Source organism: Syngnathoides biaculeatus, chromosome 7 (assembly GCF_019802595.1).
Source record: "Syngnathoides biaculeatus isolate LvHL_M chromosome 7, ASM1980259v1, whole genome shotgun sequence".
In the NCBI taxonomy this organism is placed as follows: domain Eukaryota; kingdom Metazoa; phylum Chordata; class Actinopteri; order Syngnathiformes; family Syngnathidae; genus Syngnathoides; species Syngnathoides biaculeatus.
Genome location: NC_084646.1, coordinates 16789506 through 16814037, shown reverse-complemented (window position 1 = coordinate 16814037; position 24532 = coordinate 16789506). Strand labels below are relative to the sequence as shown.

General features: G+C 39.4%; 2 protein-coding genes across 2 annotated transcripts in view; both read right to left on the bottom strand.

Annotated features, from left to right (window-relative positions):
* rabgap1l (RAB GTPase activating protein 1-like) overlaps nucleotides 1-24532 on the bottom strand; it is an 89999-nt gene that overhangs the window by 45163 nt on the left and 20304 nt on the right. The window contains exons 11-13 of the mRNA XM_061825201.1: nucleotides 23445-23574; nucleotides 18989-19082; nucleotides 18362-18512 (exon numbers count right to left, since the gene is read on the bottom strand). Of these exons, the coding sequence (XP_061681185.1) occupies nucleotides 18362-18512; nucleotides 18989-19082; nucleotides 23445-23574 (375 nt within the window). The remainder of the gene's footprint in view (nucleotides 1-18361; nucleotides 18513-18988; nucleotides 19083-23444; nucleotides 23575-24532) is intronic.
* gpr52 (G protein-coupled receptor 52) lies at nucleotides 8233-10094 on the bottom strand. The gene has a single exon (XM_061825701.1). It carries the CDS (start codon nucleotides 9621-9623, stop codon nucleotides 8505-8507), a length of 1119 nt encoding a protein of 372 aa, XP_061681685.1. The 5' UTR covers nucleotides 9624-10094; the 3' UTR covers nucleotides 8233-8504.

Sequence of the window (24532 nt, the reverse complement as noted above, 5' to 3'; positions counted from 1 at the left end):
GAGAGCAGTAGGATGGCTGGAGGAAAGTACAGTAGAAGGGAGAGTATAAGCTTTGTGACTGGGGGAGTCTTTTGACTCTTTTGTGCTATTAAACAGCTAAAATGCTCTGAGAGAAGAACAGAAAAGCTTACAGTACAACTGTAGGACAAGACCACAGAGAACTTCTCCATTTGTCCTCCAGTGTCAAGGTGCTATTCTGCAGTTTTAAATATCTCCCAAGATGTAAACAAATCTCACACTTTCTTAAGAAAACATAAATGATATGGCTGGAGCAGGTATCCTTTTATCTACTCTAGGTACTACAGTTTCTGTATATTCAAGAGGAAGGAGGGAAAAAAAACCTGATGATTAGTGAATAAATGCACTTAGATTTCCGTCAAGAGCTTCCTGGGAATATTATTATTATTATTATTAGTGTAATTACAATAGTTTATCTGTTAGTTAGTAGTACCATCGGGCAATAAAGTTTTATGATCATTACTGTATTTCTCTTTTGTCACAACTGAAACTAAACTCTGATATTACAGATCCTATAATGGATATTTTTGGAGTTCCTCAATTCCCTGAAAGATGCAGGTTTGAAAAGAAATCAAAGCGCTGCCATGTACCCACCTCATGCCAAGCGGCTGCATGAAAGAAGCAGCTTCCCCTCAAATTATGACTTACCCACCTCAAAGAAGGTCAGGTGGTCTGGCTCAATCAGAAACGGAAAGAGGAGGAAAAGCAGTAGGGAGCAGTGCAATTGTGGTAATAAAAGGGAATTCCTTAAATAGTGGAGGTCATGAATAGTGAGCATGCCTCAGTTTGGAAGCTGCTGTTGGTTTGGCTGACAAGTAAGAGCAAAGAAATGTTTTCTGGAAGGAGCCTAGTATACCGTCTTTCACAGAGGAAAGGAAATAAATAAAGCAATATGCAATATAAGACTACTGCTGAAATGCAGAATATGTTCTACTTCTTTCTTAACTGTTCTACACTGTGCAGTCAACCCAATAAAGCTGGAGGAAAAAATTATTATTTTTTTGGACGACATTGTTGTCAGTAGTAACTTTTGTTGAATGGCAGACATATCAAATGACCATTAAATGCAATAAATAAATAAATAACACTTTTCTTAAGTCTCCCGCAACACCCCCCCCAAAAAACGAAAAAGCCTATTTGTTGAGCTGTTGCTATTTCATTGTCAAAGAGAGCACTCAATTTTCAACACTTCAGATTGGTCAATATTTTAAGAATGACTGACCAACAGGATCGATTTGTGGAAAAATGTGAAACTGCCCAAATGGAGTTTTCACCCGACAATATGCAAAAGTGTCGATTTTAGAACCTCATATTACTCGATAGAAAAACAACGACTCAAAAAATCTAATTCCATCCCAGTATAGACATACTAAGGAAACCACAACTTAGAGCCATCAATAGTGTTGTAGTAGTTCAGATTGATTACTTTTGTGCAGCAGCCCCTACTGGATCAATTCACACTCAATGCGGTATTCTCAATCACTCTGTAATTGACTGGCAAGTCCAGTGTGTTGTCCACCTTTTTCCTCAAAGTGAGCTGAGCAGACAGGCTAAGTGTTAAAGGAGAGAAGATGGGATGGACAGCCTTTATGTTCCGTTATTAAGAAAGTTCTGATCCAAATGCTCACTAGCAACCATATTTCAAGTGTCCCGAATGCGCATCTTTGTCTATTCCCTTTTGTTCATTTCAGCTCCAATTAAAGATTGACCAAAAACGGGCTAGGCGATATCAGATTTTTTTTTCTTTGATTGATTGATAGATATTGAAAATCATAATTCATGTTAAACATCAACAAACACTGTCAATAAACAACTGAGCATGCACAGCCTTGGCCCCTTCCTGATTTCTTATTCTTTTGCGTGTTTACCATCACGAAACAAATTTAAACATTAGACAATGGCAGTGATTTTCCCCCCACCCCTGTTTTGTCATACGAGAGTTCAATTTCTCTGGCCACACGCAGGCCTAATACTGCCGCACCTCTTCTCAATCCCAAATAGGTCCTGCTTGACAACGTGAAATAGACCAAAAGATCCTCAAAAGACAGACATCACGCCAAGATTTAAAGAAAATTCTGGAGCAAATGACAAAGTAATTGACATCTGTCACTGTGGAAAAGGTTCTAAATTTCTAAAACTTTCGGACTCCACCAAACCACAATGAGATTCATTATTCGCAAATGGCGAAAACATACAAAGGTGGTTAACTATTCCATGTGTGGCCAGTTAAATTACCTCAAGAGCACAGGGACAACTCATCCAAGAGGTAACTAATAGCCCACAACAACGTCCAAAGAATTTGCAGGTCTCACTTGTTTCAGTGTTCATGACCCCACCGACAGAAAGAAACTGGGCAAAAGTATCCTGCATAGCAGAGTTCCAAGAGGAAAACCACTGCTGAGAAAAAAAGAACATGATGGTTCATCTCAATTTTTCTGGAAGATATTTTGATGATCCCCAAAACACTATGGTCTGACAAGACAAATGTTCAACTTTTTAAACGGTGTGTTTCCCATTCCATTTGGTGTAAAAGTAACAGCGCATTTTACCCAAACAGGAAAATATGTAGGTTGTAGTGTGATGGTTTGAGGCAGTTTTGCTGCTTCAGGACCTGGCAGACTTGCTGTGATGAATGTAACCATGAATTCTGCTGTCTACCTAAAAATCCTGAAGGAAAATATATGGCCACCTGTTCGTGACCGCAAGCTAAAACCAACTTGGGTTCTTCAGCAGGACAATGATCCAAAACACACCAGCAAATCCACCTTTGAGTGACTGAAGAAAAACAAAATGAAGGCTTTGAGGTGGCCTAGTCAGAGTCCTGATCTGAATTCTACTGAGAGGAGAAGGCATGACCTTAAAAAGGAGGTTCATCCTCGAATTCCCTCTTGGGGCTGAATTACAGCAATTCTGCAAAGATGTACGGGGCAAAATTCTACCACAGCACTGTAAGAGACTCAACGCAAGTAATTGCAAACACTTGATTGCAGTTGTTCCTGCTCACGGTGGCCCAATCAATTATTAGATTTAGGCAGCAATCACTTTTTCCACACAGGGCCATGTACTATGAGTTTGAATGTTTTCCTCCCACAACTATTAAAGAAAACAGTTTATTATGTTTACTTCTGTTATTTTTGACAAATATTAGTCCATACATATATGAATGGTCTCTAGGTTGTGGTTTCCTAAGTACATATATACAGTATATATTGCATGCAGACACCCTACTATTTAGCATTGTGAGAAGCGAACATTGAAATCACGATTACATTTTGATTAATACCCCAACCCTACACGATAATACTTTTTACGACTTAAAACTGATCCGATACTCTCCCTTCAAAATGCACAAAGGCTTAAGAATTACACCAAACTTGTAGTACAATCCACTTGTCATGCACGTCGAAAACACTCAGTCATAGGGGGTGCGGTTGTGTCTCAAGCAAATACCGTACACAGACTGACTTCAAGTACCAGAGTGGGAGCTCAGGCGTTGTGACAAAAGTGAGGGCAACTTCACGCTACAGAGCATGATGACCAGTTTGTAAAGCTGGTTAAATCCAGTCGTTCATGTCACAAGAAGTGGGTAGTGTTACATTTACTTTGTTACATTTACTCAAGTAACTTTTGGGATAAATTGTACTTGTTAAAGTAGTTTTAATGCATCATACTTTTTACTTTTAGTCCTGTTTTCATGTTGAGGAAAATGTACTTTAAGTCCACTGCGATGATCTACATGCCTCTTGCGATTATTGTTTTTTTTAATCAATTATTCTGCAACAGGGCCTCAGCTGCACCACTCCAACATGTTGGATTGATCTCCCAGTACGAGGAACAACAGCTTCATCATGCAGTGAAGTCTTGTAACTGCCCAAACTTGGAGATTTCAGTCCACTTCCAATGTGAGAAAACATCATGCGGTAAGTTGCAGATGTTTTTGTTTCGGCTGTGTGTATGGCAACATTAGCCTTATTTTATGGTCATAACCGTAAAACATGAATCTTTCCCGTGGTGTAATATATCTATCTCGCTCCCCAAATTGCGCTCTCTCCACAATTCTAGTCCAAGTACTCTAAAACAGGTATGGTAAAAAGCCCATATTTTATACTTCATATTTTAAGCAAATAATATTTTTGCATGTTGCTGTTGCTTTTGGGCACTGAAAAATTACAATAGTGGCAGGCGTGTGTGGACTCCCACTGAACAGGAGTACCAGTGATACTGGTACTCCTTTGTTACTCGTGAACATAGCCACATCTCAATTATAAGAATCACATCCAAGAATATTTCTGTTTATTTTCCCTTCCACTCTCAAAACGATTCAACACTAAATCAAGTTGTACAAATCCTAGTTTGCACTAATGGTGGAAAACATTTGAAAATGAATTATTTTGGTCTAAATTCTTTTACAGCACAAAAACCTGGCATTTAAAGAAGGGGGTGTAGACTTTGTATATCCACTGCGGCCTCTTGTGCTGTGCAGCAAGTGAAAACAAAATAGTATAGGACCATTTCTTGGAGCAAAATTTGACAATTTGTTATTTTAGAAATATTTTTAGATTCACTGATACTGTTTAAGAATATCTCAATTTGCAGATCCATAATTCATTTAGTTATTATAATGTGACGTTCATCCTCAGATTAAAGAAAAAAACCCATCAGACTTAACTCAGTTACTCAATACTACAAAGTACTTTCTTAAATAGTTATTTTGAGGACCATTTTTTTACTTTAACTTGAGTCATATTATTCTTAAGTAACTGTACTCGAACTTGAGTACCGTGCTTGGCTGCTCTAGCCACCGCTGCACATTAGAAATATAAATACCACTTCTATTGTGAACGGAACACATCAGTGTATTGGCACACATGGCCACAGAAAATTATACCACATTGCGTATCGGCACATAAAAATTGTTTACGGAAGTAAATATGGATTTTGTGAAACCGGAGCCAAGATATTATATTTATCAGTTGTAAAGAATCATTGACTTGAAAAAAATCTGATCGTCACATTAAGTTGGTGATTGGAATTGACCTGTAGGGTGAACATAGCAACTTTGTCACTAAAATGAACAACTTTTCTGACTTCCATATTGCCTCTCTTTTTTTTTTTTTTTTTTAATTGACTAGCCATTGATTTACACTTGTTAATTAGTGTAGAAATTTAATGCATTCTGTGGACACATTACTAAACACCCAACTCGGAAGTCAGAAACTCAGATGAATATTTGAGTACGTGCTATTTATAAGACGCTAATTCTGGTCCAATTCTTAGCTAAAGCAGATGCTACACAGCTCTGCTGACCTTTGGCATTGACATGACATGTCGTCTCCCCAAAACAAAAACAAAAACAATGTATTCATCAAATCAATGCTTTCATGGTAAAATTAATTTAAAATATGCTTTTTATTCAAATAGTAACTATAAGAGCATGTGGATGCACTAAACTTGCGACAGACACTGTTGGTGTATAATTAAAAAAAAAACAAAAGTCTTAGCAGACGTTGCCACATGAAGTTACTGTTATTGTCACCTTTATTTGGTTGGCATCAACAGCAAAACTGAGGCCTTTGGCAAAATTTCCAAAATAAAAAAATAGATATTGTGCTAACACACTGCTTTCTATCGCCAAAAACAAAAAGTCTATTCATTTAACAGGGGTACATTTCTTTCTTCTGGCTGAACAACAGGGTTGAAACACACACATACTTTACGGTATAGTCATTTGCAGACTGTGTAAAGGGTTACACATACACAGTATTTTCATGACATAAATATTGAACATCGACTCTAAAATAAAGACTTCTGACTGTACTTGAAATAGTTTTTTTGAATACAGACATTGATTTCGCATTAGACTATGGAATTCAATTGCCCTTGATGTTTGAAACTCTGAACCGAACGCACAAATTTGCATCCCCTTCGAAAAATCACGACCAAACAGTAGTAGTTTGTGCAACCTCTGACCAAATACGGCAAATCTACTTGGACAATCGCATTTCAAATTGGATAATGTTTAGTAACAGCTAAGTTACAAATAAAGGTTGCACACTTTTGCTGTGTTGTTACCGTAACTGAATACAAAAATGCAGACCCCATTAATTATTACATACTCCATGGCACGATCACGGTCTTGAGAACTCATTTATAAAAACAACGGACCACGCAGCATTTACTACAGCTTCTCTGTTTTAATCAAGTACTATTTATCACTGTGCCATGATTATTTTTGTAAGTATAATTCTGACATCAGAAAGACGGTAAACGCACCCACTTGAAGGCTGAAGACCAACTCTGATACGACAGTACTTGAAACTCCTAGGCTAAATAGAATTTTTACCGTTTGATCTGCTATAGTAAGTTAGCTAACTAACCACAGATTTTTTTTTTTTTTTTTTTTAAGATTTTCAAGCTATACTATGTCAGAAATAGGAATCTATTTAGTGAAAAACACAGCATATATGGAGTGTACATCACTTAGTATGAAGTTAACAGTATTGTCACGGCATAGCATAGCAGAGTGGAGAGTTTACCCCTTCAGTCCCACGAACCCGCAAAACTGTCGGCGTGAAGCAAGGCCCAAGTTAGAATTGGGAAATGTCGAGATCACCGCTCACCAGAACCAGAAACATTTTTGTAAGAAACTGAGCAAAGCCACAATATTAGTAACCCATTTTACCAAACAGATTCACGATGATCAGCTACACAAAAACTAATTCAGCATTTACCATGAAGAAAAGCCAAAACATTCATGTTACACGTTAGATTTCCCCTCATGTTCAGTCGATCAAAATCTTATATATGTATGTGACCCTATTATGTAATGAATCGCAACAAAATATACTTGAGAAGTTGAGGGTGGATAAGATTATATACAAAACCTCTCAGATTTCATAAAAGAAAAAAAAAAAACTTCTGTAAGTAGCAGAAGATGGTGCATCTAATGTATATTGCTAATGTTTTAAAGGACAGTAATTTGGGTGTTAGACCATCTGGTTCATGCTACTGAAGACAAAAATGTTGAGGCAGGAGTCTCATAATCAGTTGACATTTGATCCACAGTATTTGTTCTCTTTTTTTTCTTCCTAAAGACATTTTAAATGCAGTTGCCTGGCGAACATCCAAAATGGAAACGCTCCAGCTCATCTGTCACCAGCGACACCAATGAGGATGACCGTTACACCAAATAGATGGCTGGATTTCAATGTTTTACTTCAAAGAGAAAGATTTTCTTCTTGGGGAAAACATGCTTTCGTCAATATTGTCTGCTATTTAAGTTTTAAAAAAAAAATGACAAAAATTGACAATGATTTGCCTCATCAATGTAAATGTTAAATTCCCATCTTCAGAAGTAAACAGGAACAAATTCTATACTGTGTTTGATAATGTACAGTATTTCTGAGAATCACAGCCAGAAAATTAGCATTTTAGGTGCATTTTATCAATTTCCCATGATGGACATTTTTTTTTTTCTTATTGAGATTGAAGTCTGTATCTAATCACCTTGTTGGCATTGTGCTGTTTGAAAGTATTCCGGGAAGTCGATTTGGATATCAAAGTGCATTTGCATGCTGAAAAATATCCTGTGCATACTGACTGCCAAATAAAATGTTTTTACATTTTCAAAGTCACATAAAGAAATGAGATGATGTTGGTGAGTGTGGATTCAGTGCTGTGAGGATTGTCGTGACGAGAGTCAAAAGCAGCTCTGCATGATCTCACTGTAACATTCAATATTTAATTAGCTGTGTCAAAATAACTTAGCAATAACAACATGTCAAGACCAAAATGTTTAAAACTGGAACATTTCTTATGCCCCCTCCACACACACACACACACACACACACACACACACCACAAGAAAAGCAAATTACAAATTTCAGTTGCACTTCATTGGAAATGTTCACATTCCTGTTTTGAATTATAGATATGTTTCAAAGTTACTAACTGGTATTTGCTATGACTATGTTGACAGTTTGACATTCCACAGTTAAGCAGAGAGGTTTTCCTAACTTTCTAAAACATAAAACAGCACTAATGCTGTCAACAAATCAAGAGTCATGAACAACTTCCAAACAGGTTTCTGACTAAATGTTTTGGAAAGTTATCTTATTTGTCCAATTTGCTCAACAAAATGTGACTTTGGTGTAATTCTAAATATACCTTATTTTGAAACTGGAAAGAAGCAAGAGAAACTGTAAAGGGTCATGTACAGAATCAATGTTGAACACCTATGTTGTGAGCCAGAGAGAGCGAGAGCATTCTGAGTGTGGCTCTCTTTCATTTAACTTGTTTTTTTTCTTGTGCAAATAACTCATACTTGATGAGGTCAAAACTCCTAAAAGCCTCACAGTCAAGGGAACAACACTAGTATCACCACCAAATAAAAATAGAAATTGTTTTGGTTTTACTCTTTCAATTCAATAACGATGGATGTACTCAGCTATGTCCATAGTGTCCTTGTACTTTGACTAGTCATTTATTCAGATGGAGCATGAGTTAACCCTTTTTTTCGGTTTAGGGTTCCCAAAGTCCCTGTCGTCAGCAGCACAGTGGCTGAAGGAGCAAATTGTCTGTGATAGCCTACGCATGCCCAGTCGGAACACGCTATTGGACAGGCTGTATATGACACAGTTGCAAAAACTATTGCTGATCGCTAGCCATGTGGTAATGAATGAAAGCGCTGGACTGTCCACGACATGGGAGCTTTCCAACACAAAGTATATGATGTAAGGTAGCCAGAGCATATAGAAAACGCTTGTGATGCGGAACAGCACCATTGCATAGCGCCGGTCGGGTCCGTGCCCTCCTTGTTGCCCATCGCTGTCTCCTTCGACGGTTTCCATATCTTGGCTTGGAAAACGTGCCCGTCGTTCGCTGATCTCCCTGTTGTGCTGCTGGCAAATGCGAAAGATGTGATAGTAGGTAAAACAGACCACCAGCGCAGCAGGTGCATACAGCAGGCATACCACAAAGCCTGTAAAGAGGGCTGAGGTAGGCCAAGACTGTGCACACCACTCAAAAATGTCCCCATGATAGCCTGGCTTCCCCCACCCAAAGAAAGAGGGCAAGAAGACCAGGCTGGAGTAAACCCATATGAGGGCGATGCAGCCTCGTAGCCGACACGGCGTCACCAGTTGGTTGTAAGATAGCGGTTTGGTGATGGCCAAATAGCGGTCCACACTGATACAGGCCAAGCAAGCCATTGAAACACTTTTTAGAACAGAGATGACATAGCTGAAAACCTGACAGGTGATAGGCTCCTGGACACTTGCTGGGTAGTGGAGCAGAGACAGAGTGGGTACCAGGCAGCTGAGGCCTACGAGAAGGTCTGCGTAGGCCATGGTCTGGATAAAGTAGCTCGTGGTGTAGTGATGTAGCAGCGGGGCGCAGTGGAACACGAAGATCACAGTCAAGTTACCAGCAATAATGAGCACTGTCAGGACTACGACAACAGCAGTCTCCAGGATGCAAGCCTCTAAGCCTTCTTTTAGCCCCCAGCCTAAGGGACAGGAGTGGTTCGAAGCACTGCCTGAAAACACATCTCTGTGGCTGCTATTTGGCGTGAGCATCACGTCAGTCATTACGTCAGACAGATTCATTGTTGTAGCTTGTACGCTGGCGGGGCGGGTTTACTGTACGTGGAATGTGCATAAGGCAACAGCATGAAACTGCAAATTGCCTACTCCTCTTCCACTCTTCTCCGTGTCCCTGTGGCCACCTTCAGTTAATAGAGCTTAATGGGCTGCTTTTGCTTTCTTTCAGCTGACTCTTAACATTGACGAGTCTCAATCAAGGGAACGTTAACGGGGGAAAAAAATGTTAGGGCTTGCGGAGGGCCTTCTTTTCCACTGGCACAGCATGGTTTGTGATAAAAGGGAGGCTGCAGTTGAGAGTAGTGAGGGAAAATCAAAAGGAAAGCAGCGTAGAACTGTATCTGTGAAAAGTGAGCATCCTTCATGAAGGTGAGCTTCATGCTGTTTCGCTTGCCAGCAGGTGGCATTTATTGCTTGGTTTTAAAAAGGGCTAAGGGCATAAGCTGTTTTCACAAAGATGACAGATGACAGAGGTTGCAAGGGAAGAAACCTTCGGAAAAGCTCAATGTATTAAAATGTTGGACAGGCTTGACAGATTCCCAAAAGAAATTAAATACATATCCAACATATCGGCCCCCAATTTATAACAAGAGATGCGATGCCTTTATAATTTATACAATATTTTCTTTCAGAGAGCAAATTCCCTCCTGGGATTATTGGTGATTGAGGAAAAAAAACACATTCATGTGTCAAGCACATCTTCAATAAACTCACAAGTCTGATTGTAATACAGGGCTGCTGTGTTTGTAATTCAACACCAAGCATCCCTTATTTTGGTGGTCCTCTCGTCAGTGTCTGGAGCTCATGTATGCCTAACCATTGTGAAAGTCAAAACACAGACACGGGCTAAAAAAAACATGGGGATCTCCACAGGAGATAATGTCACAATTCTCTCAATACACACAGGGCTGCGTGTGGGTTTCAAAACATCCATGTGCAGGGGGCGGGGGGGAAAGCAGATCCAAAGTACTGTATGCACAAGTGATGGAAAAATGTAAATGTAATTAGAAATCCAAGACTGCAAAATTTCCTCCCAAAGTTCTGGATCGTGAGGACAACAGATGCAAAAAATGGTCGTCGGTTCTGATGAAAAAAACTGAAATGTCAGACTCCTATGCAGGCAGGTGAAAGGAATCTCTAGGAGCTATGAGAAGCCATCTGCATAAGTCAGCGCTCCACTCTGACTCCTCAGCAATCCGGCGGCACAGAGAAAAGGTGAAAGGACAATCCACCGACCACTTTTTCCCCATATTCGAAACTGTTTAGTGGCATTCTTGTGTTGGTTTTATGAAGGAAGTATAATGGAAGCTTTAGCCCCTTTTCTTCCAGTACTATTGTGACCAAAAAATGTTCTAACTTGCCTTTGCCTTTTCAAGCATGCATTCTGTTAGTTGTAGAGGGATGGGGGTCCTGTGCAGCCTTGCCTTTAACTCTTCTCTCAGTACGTCTGTCGCTATAGGAAAAAATGAGAAAAACACTTGCTGCGCAACAGAAGGGAAATCTGCTCAAGGAGCATTCGTTTTGTTTTTTGTTTTTATGAAAAAAATAAAAATTAAATAAAGACTCCCAGTCACAATCCCAGTTTTAAGCAGTGTCCTCGGCAAAAAGCTCCCTGTAATTCCGTCACAGGATAACCCATTTTAATGTGTAAATCCTTTGCAACAGCGACAAAGACAGAGATGGACCTTAAAAGCGGTCAATAAAAATCAATTTTAAAAAATGATGACTAAACGGATGGAAGTGTGCTAATTCCACAGCAAACGAAACAATAGGACGAAGAGTCTCGCAGCCCTGGTGCAGTAAGAAGGAGAGATGCTGTGATTCGCTTACATTACCCTCCCTCCCTCCCTCCCTACAGTCTTTCAAGCTCGCACACCCAATCTCTCTCTTTACACACACACACACACATGCACACACGTACAGATACCCTCCCTCTTCCTTGCTCTCTCAGTCTCTTGTTCACTGTTCGACTCCTCTACTCCCATCTTCACCTGAGGCTCTGAGCCATTATTCTATCAGTCACAATAGCGTTTTCCCTGTGGCACGTCCAAATATAGTCATTACGAAGATTAGCAATATCTCACATAATGTATATTGTCATTACAGACCTCCGGCTCTCTATTTCTCACTTTTCTTGCAAGGTTCCCCACTTATTTTTCTTATCCTTTTCATCCCATATATAGTCAGTCAGTTGCCTTAGGATGGAGTTCATTCTTTCACTTTCAAGAGTCCGTTCTTTGTAAGTAGGGGAAAGGGGACCTCAACCAAGTGTAATCTTTATGTAAACTAGAGATGTTGCAATTTATCGATTAATCGACAGCTAATCTATCCATCCATACATCCACCAATCCATTTTCTTCCACTTATTCAGGGTTGCTGTGGGGGGCAGGAGCTTCAGCAAAGTAGCCCGGATTTCCCTCTCCTCTCTTTCTTTACCACTAAAGACCAATACAGTGTGTGCATTAGTCCAGAAGCTGCAATAATGCACACACTCACAATAATTACTCGTGGCAATGGCGACCAAACTCTGACAAAGGTCCGCCAGGGACCGAACAGCCCAGATCAAGGGGACCCTGTACTCCATACGCCCGATAAATACCCTCCACAGGAATCCCAGAGGAACATTGTCAAAAGCCATCTCAAAGTCCATAAAACACATGTCGACGAGTTGGGTGGAGGCATCCTCAAGGATCCTGGACTGTTAAAACTGGCTTTGGGCATGGCTCAGTTGATAATGTGAGCGTCTCCCAACCCAAAGGCTGTGAGTTCAATCATCGACCTCTGTGACCATGTCGAAGTTTGCTTGAACAACGTAATAAACTCCCAGTTGGTCCTGATGCTGCATCATCAGTAAGAAATCGAGAAAAAAGCTTACCTTAAACTACCTTGAAGTTAGAGGAGAAAAGAAAAAAAAAAAAATCACCAGACAACCAGAAATACATTTAAGACAAATTACAGCTTCCTTTCCAATGATTTGAAGACACAAAATTTTTCTTTGCAATGCTGAGAAACATTTGGTGGTGACTGTTATATTCTAACTTATACTTCTGTTCCAGCCCACGACCCCAGTAAGGATAAGCAGCTTGGAAAAATGGATGGATAGAGTTTTGTTACATTTTGTTGATAAATAAACTAAAATTACTAATAAACTAAAACTAATGAACATTTTTTTAATGTATGCATCCATTTTCAGAGCCGCTTATCCTCATCAGGGTTGCGAGAGTGCTGGAGCCTATCTTAGATATTTTGAATGTATTTCATTCATAAATACAAGTCAATACACTTAAAGAAGTCAAAAGTATCCAGACGGTATGAAAGAACAAAAAAGAAAAGAAAAAATTGCATCGACGATTGGTAACAGAGATGTTGAATCATAGCCCACTGAATCATAATTGAATCCAATGGTGAGGTGAAGAGAGAACACCCTTAATGTAGACATTGTGTTTATAAGTAGCCATTTTTTGAAATTTTATTACATGAATTTTTTATTAGGGGGTGCTAAGTTGAGATGTTTCACAGTTTTTGAATAATTTGCTCAATTCAACAGAAACGTAACAGCTGTCACTCTGTAAGAAGCTCGTCAATGGAGGCCTCAGCACAGTGGTGTTCACCTTTGGAGGTGGACACTCATGAAAAACACGACCAGAAGGCAACTGTTAATTATTCATTCTTCTACCAAAATGAGCCAGCGGGGCTGCTTGGAAACAAAGATGGATGCTTCCCACACTTCAACCCTGCTCCACCCAAGAGGAAACTTGCATGTAATTATCCTTCGCTATAAAGACGTGGATACAAAAACACAGCTATTTTGTGTATTACGTGCAAGGCTATGAATGCTTTTAAATTTGGTGTATCACTGAAAGAAGGAGAAAATTCACTAGTGTAGAAAAGCAATCAATTTGAGAAAGTTACAGTATGATCATGGTTAGTGCTTGGGAGATGATATACAGCAGGTAAGCCTAACAGATCAAGTACTAATTATATACAATCACTGGGGAAGGATGATACTTAAAAAAAAGAAAAAAAATTCAGTTATCCCGATTCCCAAGACAGCCATTTATGGCATGTGTACACTCGCAGTTCAAATTATATTTTTCCTTTCAAGAAGAGCTTAAGGTCATAGATGAGCTGATATCACCGTCGATCATTTTTCATTTAACACACACATGGTGGTGAAGAACTATCTGACCACTCACGTTCAGATATTTACGCATTATTCTCTCACTCTTGTCCTTGGTGTATGTAGGTCACGGTGCATCTCTTATTCATATGTAAAGGTTACATTAAATATTTCATTCAAGACAAGAATAGACTGAATATTTGCTTTTGATGTGTCTGTTACAGGCTCAAATTTATACTATAATGTTTGGTTTACAGTGATAAAACTACGCTTTACATTGGACAAGGTTTAAGATCCCCCTCGTATTGTGCAAGGTTCAGTCTTAATTAATGGGGAGTTTAAAGCATACATAGAGTGTATTTGCAATATCATGCACTGTATGTCATGTTAGATGTTTTTTGTTTTTAAATATAAGATGGTTACAGCTTGGTTTGTGGAAGAGACTCATACTGTACACTGTTTTGTCACACTCAGCAGGGAATGTGACACAGAAATCCTGTGACCAGAGAAGATGCTGTAGGCTGGATCTCCTTAATCCAAGCTGTCATATCAGTGTCAGGATAGCTAGAAGGCTATGCTAACACACATGCACACACTGCAACAGTCCTCATACAGTACTACTGTATGTATTATGTTTTGCCTCAACTGTTTCACATGTTCACATGCCAAAATACAGTAAGATGAGAGATTCTTTCCTTATTGAAATTCGTAAAGTTTTGAAGAAAGCGTAAGGACTCCCTTTATATGGTGCCGAGTGGTTCATGGAAAGGATGCTGTACATGAACAGGAGCTGGAGGGTACATTATAGAAACAGAGATGGGAGAGGAAGGGGATGTGACTAGACCTATACTGGAAAGAGGGAAGGATGGCAGTGGTGGAGCAAGGCTGTATGGCGACCATGGAGTGGACTTGGTCCCTACACGTGCGGAAGAGTGACGGCATAGTTGGGGATATGAGTCTTTGCAAGACTGTGCTCCAGTGAAAAAAAATAAGTATTTGAACACCCTGCAATAATGCAAGTTCTCCCACTTAGAAATCATGGAGGGGTCTGATATTTTCATCGTAGGTGCATGTCCACTCTGAGACAGATAAACTAAATAAAAATTTTTAAAAATCCAGAAATCACAATCTATAATTTTTTTAAAGATTTATTTGTGTGATACAGCTGCAAAAAGTTATTTGAACACCTGAAAAAAAACAAAGTTATAATTTGATACAGAAGCCTTTGTTTGCAATTATAATATAGTCAAACATTTCCTGTAGTTGTTCACCAGGTTTGCACACACTGCAGGAGGGATTTTGACCCACTCCTCCACACAGATCTTCTCTAGATCAGACAGGTTTCTGGGCTGTTGCTGAGAGACAACAAAGTTTCAGCTCCCTCCAAAGATTTTCAATTAGATTTAAGTCTGGAGACTGGCTAGGCCACACCTGAACCTTGATATGCTTCTTACGGAGCCACTCCTTGGTTTTCGTGGCTGTGTGCTTTGGGTCATTGTCATGTTGAAAGACCCAACCACAACCCATCTTCAATGCTCTGACTGAGGGAAAGAGGTCATCCTCTTTTTAACACAGTGCTGTCTTCCTGTCCCATGTGCAGAAAAACATCCCCCAAAAGCATGATGCTACCATGGTGTTCTTGGGATGGAACTCATCATTCTTCTTCCTCAAAACACGGATAGTGTAATTGTGACTAAAAAGTTAAATTTTGGTTTCATCTGACCACAATACATTCTTCCAGGACTCCTCTGTATCATCCAAATGGTCATTGGCAAACTTAAAACGGGCCTTGACCATGTGGTGGTTTTAACCATGGGAAACTTCCGTGCCCTGCATGATTTCAAACCATGACGTCTTAGTGTATTACTAACAGTCAGCTTCAAAACGGTGGTTGCAGCTCTTTTCACGTCATTGACCAAGTCCTGTTGTGTAGTCCTGGGCTGATTCCTCACCTTTCTAAGGATCATTGAGACCCCACGAGGTGATATCTTGCATGGGGCTCCACTCCGATTGGGATTGACCGTCATGTTTAGCTTCTTCCATTTTCTAATGATTGCTCCAACAGTGGACCTTTTTTCACCAAGCTGCTTGGCAATTTCTCCGGAGCCCTTCCCAGCCGTGTTGAATTGTACGATTTTGTCTCTGGTGTCTTTGGACAGCTCTTTGGTCTTGGCCATGTTACAAGTTTGAGTTTTACTAATTGTTTGGGGTGGATAGGTGTCTTTATGCAGCTACCGACCTCACACAGGTGCATCTGATTCAGGAAAATACATGGAGTGGAGGTGGACTTTTAAAGGCGGACTAACAGGTCTTTGAGGGTCAGATTTCTAGCTGATAGACAGGTGTTCAAATACTTATTTGCTGCTGTATCACACAAATCTTTTTAGATTATCTCTCTCACAGTGGAGATGCACGTATGATGAAAATTTCAGACCCCTCCATGATTTCTAAGTGGGAGAACTTGCAATATACCAGGGTGTTCAAATTCTCATTTTCTTCACTGTATGTAGGATTATTTTATTCAGAACCCATTGTGATAAAAACAACAAGACTGTTTTCTTAGTAGTAGTAGTGAGTCGTGAACCTCATTGTGAATTTTTTTGGTGGTCATATGTTGATGTCATAGAGAGGTCCTGACCCCTTAATAGACTGACTCCTGTGTGTGTCATTCCTAGAAATATCTGGCCAAGCTTTTTAAGATATGGGTTCAAGCATAGTAGCACACCTAAGGCTTGCTCAGCTTGAGGGAAATGAAAAGGTTGTTAAAATGTCACCAGAAACCACCAAACCCAACTGCAAATATAGTGCTGCGGCAGCCAAGAAAACGTTATTTGTAAATGTCTCCGATGCCCTAAGGCCACATTGCGCGTACGCGCGCGTGTGCGTGCATGTCACAAAATGTGCGATGATCGTAATTGTGACCAATGAAACGCTGAACATGATACTTGCAATGTGGTATCAAGCGTACTAGCCACAGGCCACAAACACAGCTAAACACTCAATAAATTAACAACTAATCCAGTAGTTCCCCATCTAGTGGATCAATACAAAATAAAGCAGAACTGTTATTTATGGAGATGGTCAACATCTTTAATTAGTGCAGTCATTTGTTTGCACACAGTGTATATGGATTTTTGTGTACATTTCAAAACCATTGAAAATGTGTATAGAGGCAAAACCATTAAAAAAAAGGTCACAGTCAATACTTCTTGACTCAATCACAACCTCACAATGACACATTTGGAGGTGATAAATGGTGTGAATCGAGATGAAATGATATCAAAAGGATCAACAGCGTTGTTGTCGCACTATGACTCAATCCCAATGTTGTTCAACGTTCATGGGTTGTTAATAAATACAAACAAAACCCCTCTCCAGATATCCTACTGATACGAAGCTATTATTTCCACTTAAACCCTTCCAATAAAGGCAGCAGTCCAATTACTTAGAACTCAATTAGCATTTATGTTGTCACTGATCCCAGAGAATAGACATTAATATGCTGCACATCACCCTCACCATCACTGTCATTGTTCCCTTTATGCCTCACTCTTTTATATTCCCTCAGTTCCATCCATTCATTTTGTGTTGCTATTAATAGCCCTACCACCCGCCTATCAATACAGGAGGTGGGTGTGCACCAGTCAGAGAATTGAGAAGAAATCATCTGAAATTAAACCAAAAACAAAAAAAAGGCTTTGCATTATGTAAGAATTGAAGGACAGAAAATAGTCTCTTGAAACAAAAACAACAAAAATGCTGCTGCCCGTAGAATAGATTGGGGTCTTTGTGAGGAAGGGAAAGTAATAAAAAAAGATACATAATATTAAGAAAATGCAAAGAGACATTTCAACAGACTGCCTTGAAAAAAGGGAGATGATTGAGGAAAAGAAATACATAGATTTACACAGCTAATGACCAAAAACTAAAAATGTCACTTTGCAAAGAGACAAATCTGACAGATTGTCCATTGTTGACTTGGAGTCCCTCCCTTTAATCCTTCCTTCAGTGGCAGCATAATTAATGGGTTGATATTTAATCAACATATTTACATTATTTCTAACCAGACTGATCCGACTTCATCCTTTAATTGTGATCAGTATATTTATTCGTCTGTCTGCAGTAGCGAGAAAGAGTACTGTATTTCTCATAAAATGAAGATGCTTGGCCTCTTTGTGTGTCTATATCACCTCCTCACCCAACTGCCGCGGTCTGTTTGTAGCAGATTTTGTCATTCTGCCTACTGACGAACAAATGCCTTGGTCAAAAACCAAGGATGGACTTCAGCCAGACACACTTCTTTTGGAGATTTGAGATGCATTAATAATACAAGCACATGAGTAGTATTTAAAAAAGCGGCCATTTAAAAGCTATAATGTACTGAAATATAGTTTAAGGTTTGGAAAATAGCCATAAGGGTTGGCAGACTGTGGGCCAGAAATGGCGTACAATCAGCGACTGGTCACCAGTCAATTGCAGAAAAATGAAAAAATTAAATTTAAAATAAGCATAGTGTAAATTTAAGTGAGTATTTGGGGAAAACTGGAATGTTTCCCGAAAAAAAACATGTCAACCCAAATTGAACTAACAGGAAATATCCCTTAGTGCTATGCCATTCATTTACCTTGGTGATGAGGATGCGATAGTGTTCAAGCAGGTCATGGTTGTCATGGCAACCAGCCAGCAGCTGCCACACTTCAGCTCTCAGTGGCTCTGGAATGCCGCTGCGGACCAATGGGTGCAGACCCTTTGGACGAGTGGACAGGTTCCCATGCCTAAAATACACGCACAAACACACGATCATAGCAGTAGGACTGGATTTTACTGGGAGAAATTAAAGTATTTGTGCAATGGGTTTTTAGGTTGCATTTGATTATCAATATTTTGCATGCATGGACGTAGACTAGCTAAGACTAGCTTCACTTTTGTCTTGATGTTAAAACAACCAAATTCTTCCCTTGGAAAAACAACCCCAAATATTTCATTCATGATTCTTAGATGGTACACAATGAAAGCAAATTAAAAACAAGATCAGAGTTAGGCTCCGATCTTGTTGCTACATGCAGTTCTTCCTGTAACTGTGACAGTTAAAAAAATGAGACCATGCCAAATCTTATTGAAAATAAATCAATTGAATTTAATTAATACCATGCAATAGTATCTTACACATGAAACAGACTTAAACCCCCAAAGGTGTTTTTTGTTTTTCCTCTCTAAAAAACAAAAAAACAAAAAAGTTTTGTGGCCTTACCATCTGTTGAGGATTGCTCCCCACAGCTCCAGAATTTTCTCAGGACAATCTTTGGAAACATCTCCCGTTCCACTGGAGATTTCACTGTCACTATCTACATACAACACAAACGGACCACAAAACATTTATTAGATTCGTTTCCAAAAGTGACCTTGATGTCTGCCCAAATGAGAATACAAAACTTAATACGAGATGAGGGTTGTTAGCATCAAAAATGTACTTTTGTGTTCCAACTACGCAATCTCAGAGCATTTCTACTGAGCCTACACATTCCATTATTGTAATGTGCTTCCATCTGGCAGTTTGCGAGGCAAACAAGAGGCAATCAGCGCAGCAGAACACTTCTGCGGAGATGCAGCAGCGTTAACTGCTTGTCTAGTCCGCTGTTCTGCCGGTGAAGAGACCGAGTCCCACACATAAACCACCCACTACAACAAACACAGTCTACTCAAAGTGTATGCACACCACGCAGACTGTTGGACGTGGCCCAGGCCGGTAATACTACCACTTTCTTATTAATCGCTTCATAAAAATGGTTTCTCTGAAGTGCTTGCCTGCCTATTAAATGTTGAACCAAGTATTGTGTTAACCTTTCACTGGACTGTGATGTAAACTTGCGATTCATTTACATAATACTGCCCCCACACCTAGTTTCTCCGCCAAGACTTGGGAACTAGGCTAAACGACAATCTAACCCTTTTAAAAGAACATTTTCAAGCACGAAAAGCACCGTCATGTCAAAGCCAAATGTTCAATTGAATTGTAGAGATATCATATATTAGGATTAGCTAACAGTTTTTAATCAGAATTAATTTATGATAACAGTTACATACTCATAAGATCAGCTACGTTGCTAATCAAGTACTCCATGAGTAAAAATACAAATGAATCTTTATGGACATTGTAACATCCCTGCTACGTGATATTGAAAGACACATTAAGCATTGACGCAGTCGCAAAAGGTGTGGGGTGACCAGTATATTATTTTCATTAGACTGAAACACATCCTCCCCCACAAAAAAAAAAAACCAACAACAGTGTTATAAAGGAATGCTAAACATTCTGTAATTCTTAATGTCAGATTTTGCAGTGCCCAAAAGATAAAATACTTTACATAATCCCCGATTACTCAGGCATCACTGCATCTAGTAATCCACTATTTGCAATTTGGCCATGACCCTTTTTTCACCTCACTGTATTTGGGAATACAGTCTTTTACAAATACTAGCAACAAGTACTGATTTTGGTCGCTCATAACAACGACAAACAAACAAACCAAAAAATATCCAGGATTTGTTAATTGACATTTAAAACATTTGGGGCATAATGAACAAGGATGTTTCAGTAGACTTCATTGAGACAGGTTTTTTTTAGATTTGATTTTCCCAAGCTAATCAGCAGGGAATGAGATAGAGGCCCTGTAGCTCAGTGGTTAGAGCACTGGTTTGATAAACCAGGGGTTGTGGGTTCGTATCCCACTGGGGCCTCCACTCCCTGAGAAGGGTTGCGTCAGGAAGGGCATCCGGCGTAAAAATTGTGCCAAACATATGTGCGTTCATCTGAGATGACACGCTGTGGCGACCCCGAAAGGGACAAGCCGAAAGAAACTTTAATCAGCAGGGAATGAGATGTCACCTGAGATAGGCTCAACCACCCCCAGTTACCTTCCAGTTTGCAGTTTAGATGATGAACAGATGTGTGCGTGAATAGAAGAATACGAGCAAATGTGTTGTATGTAATCCAACAAATATCTACAATCAAAGCAGTGAATTTTCCAGTACATCAGTGGGTGCCCAGTTAAGGCTTTAAATTAGGAAGGTGACACGGGGGAATAAACAGATTGGTTGCCACACACACAAAAAAAGACAAGTGATTAATCATAGGGATACAGATTCTTAAATCCTCAAAAGAAATGTAGAAATATCATAGATGTGATCAAAAAGAGACAGACTACACAGCAATTTAGTAAAAAATGTTATGACAATACTCAATGCTATTAAAAAATGCCACAGAGAAAGTCCCTCTAAATATTTGACTGTGTGACTGTATTGGCCAGGATGTCTTTGACTCACCCCCCCCAAAAAAAAAAATTAAAAAAAAAAAAAAATATATATATATATATATATATATATATATATAATATATATATATATATATAGGTATATACAGATATATTCTAAAAGCATTCTGTGCTTTGATGAAGTCAGTTTCCTCTAAACACAGGCTATATTTTTTTTTCTGCACACTGTTTCTTTACATCCCTACGGCAACAGCCCGCATGAGCTTTTCAGGGCTTTATATGTACTCAAGGAGCTCTTTTAAGTTGTTCAGACCCAGCACAAAGGTGGTGCTTCTGCCCCTATATTGCTGAGGCCATGTGACGAGGAGGACTGCTGTCATTCCACACCACATACAAGGACTAAGATGTAAATCACCATGACTTTTTAAACTACAGCTCAGAGGAGCATTCAGTACAAGATTACATTCATACAAGGGTTAGAGATGAAAATCACTGACAAAAATTATTCAAAGTATCCCAAACAGACATACACAAATGCACACACTGAAATGATTGTAAAATGTTTTATTTTGAATACAAACCAGATAAAAATCAGCAACCTTCTGTACTTTTTGCACATCAAAAATTGTACCAAAGTAATGTTTCAAGCATGCAAGATGTCATAATAATGTATAATTTGGGGGTTGTTGATCATGGCGATGACTCCAAAGATTTGAAATACTCTGTTCTTTTTTTCTTCTTCTTTTTCTTCTTCCTCTACTGTTTACATCACCTTCTTTCTTTGTTTGCTGTTGTGGCACGCACTAGATGGGAGAAGCCAAAAAAAAACTACTACTCTCAGAGATGCTTCATACGGTAGGAAAGATGATTATGATTTAAAGCTGATATTAACCATAATACTATGTCACTGTTTATCTGCAAACATCAGTAATAGACTAATTTGAATAGTTCAGTGATCAGTGTGCATTTGATGTGGATGACAGCATATGAGACCCCTGCTGTTGTTCACAGGTGTAATTCAAAGAATTTAACCGCTTCATTTGAAGTCTCAAAACAAACTGCATTGATTTGTTTTTTCTCCCCCAAATCTAAGCCACCCTCAGTGTGTTGTATCACCGATACAAGAGGTTTTCATCGTAGCACAGCTGAGGAGGCCTTGTGAAATTTTTAACATGTAAGAAAGGTTGACAAAAACACACTTGACAATAATGACAACGCTGTGTAGGGAACCGCAATGAGGAAAAAAAACATCTCACCTTAGGGGACATTGACGCCTCGGAAAAGCAGAAAAAAAATAATTAAACGTGTGTGCTCGCTCATATTGATGCTTCTACACTCTGCGGGTATTCATTTCTGTACACAATAAGGCTGACCTCCAACTCTCTGTCCCTGAATGTCTCTATTTTCTCATCAAGGGGGGGAAGGAGGGAGTGTATTGAAAAAGCCCTTTGAATGGCTCCCACACTGACAGTTGGAAATTATCAGCGATAGCTCGGGGAAGTCATAGTGTGGCTCTGGGTGGGTCAATAATTGTACGCGGAGACATTTTTGCTGCCTTCTCTGTTAATAAAAAGTGAAAAAAATGTGCCTACTAGCAATGAAATCAACGACCTATACTCAGAATGAGAATGTGCTCCTGTAAAAAGTAGTACTGTATCACATATGCGGCATAACAAGTCAGTTTGGTAAATACGAAAGCTATAGTAAAGCTAGAGATTCTGTGACATTTGGGTAACCGCCCACAAAATTTGTTAAGCACTGCAAAGTTTATAAAACAGTGGTGAGGACGGCCATGATGTACGGATTAGAGACGGTGGCACTGAAGAAACAACAGGAAGCAGAACTGGAGGTAGCAAAAATGAACATGTTGAGGTTCTCGCTCAGAGTGAGCAGGTTGGATAGGATTAGAAATGAGCTCATTAGAGGGACAGCCAAAGTTAGTTGTTTTGGAAATAAGGTGATAGTGAGCAGACTTTGATGGTTTGGACACGTGCAGAGGCAAGAGAGTGAGTTTATTGGTAGAAGCGTGCTGAGGATGGAGCTGCCAGGCAAAAGAGCGAGACAAAGATCAAAGAAGACGGTTGATGGATGTTGTGAGGGAACTCATGAGGGCAGTTGGCATTAGAGAGGAGGATGCACGAGATAGGCTTAGGTGGTAAAAGAAGACACGCTGTGGCGACCCCGAACAGGACAAGGCGAATGGAAAAGAAGAAGAAGAACTGCATATTGAAATCAATCGACGCAATCAGTGTGAAGTGAATTGTTCAGCCACGCCATGGTACTTGACACTGAAAAATGATATGAATCCAAACGAAGATGGGTACTCTACCTAACTTTGTGTATTTTGTAAGTAGTAGCAATAAAAAAAATGGCAGAACAACATGTAAACCTATCAGTCCAAGGTAAGACTAAGTAGGGGGAAGTGGCTACTCTTACCATCATCTGCCTCCTCTTCTTCGGTGGGCAAGGTCAGTTGTCCTTTGCCATCGTTGCTTCTCTCTGCCTCCCTCTGAAGACTCACCACCTCATACACAGCATCACTCTGGCCTGTCCTCTCTGATGCATGCTGGAGGGACACACATAGCAACAAATCCTTGATCAAATTTTAAGATGCACCAAAGAGGCCCAAATCATCATCAATCAAATCTGACACACCACAGAGTGTTTTTAAAAAGCCCGAGGAAATTGAATGAAGTAAAAATGGAATAAATAAAATCATCACAACATCACACTCCTTCCAGTGTTCCCGTCTTTGCCATCAGCCGGCAGTATAATAAAAACGTACATGCTGTACAAATAAAGAAAGAAAACATTCAAAACTAAGATCCAGCAATATTAGTTTTTAATGAAGTAACTAACCAACTTCGACATAGTTCCTCGGCACCTAGATGCCATGAGATGCCACCAAAGCAATATTTTTCATTTCAAACAGGCTGTTTTCCCGAGGACAAAAATACCAATTGGTGAGTTGTTCAGTGAATAGCAGATAATAAGCCATTTATGTCTCCTCAAGTACAGAATTCAACACCTAACATTACAGAAACTTGCCATTTTTGACTGAAAACTGTGAAAATGAAGGTGGGAATATTTAACAAGAGGTGGTGAAATAGCCAAAACAATTTTAGGAATAAACTACAGTGCATGTCTGAAACAATAGATAAAAGTTACAAGTGCAAGACCAAAGCTGAAGTAATATGTAGATATCAGAACAAACACACATGCCCTTGGGTATCATAAGCAGGTGATGTTTATTTCTAGTCTATTTACCAACTGTTGTGCTTTAGCCTCTCGCCTGCAGCTTGTACGTGGATCAATGAGTTTTGATGCAGTATTGATCTGCCCACCCCATAAACTCTAATGCCTTTTTCCAAGTCACTGATGAGAACAAAAATAAAGAATATACCATACAGGAACTTTTTAAGAACTAGAAAATGCATTTACTTTACTATAAGTAATAAGGGTGTTATCAAGAAAGGGCTGAGGGTCAGAGGTTTGTCGACATAAACTAAAGTGCCATTGGCTCC

Excerpts from the sequence above, each read along its gene's own strand:
- gpr52 (XM_061825701.1), bottom strand. The coding sequence starts at position 9,623 with ATGAATCTGTCTGACGTAATGACTGACGTGATGCTCACGCCAAATAGC.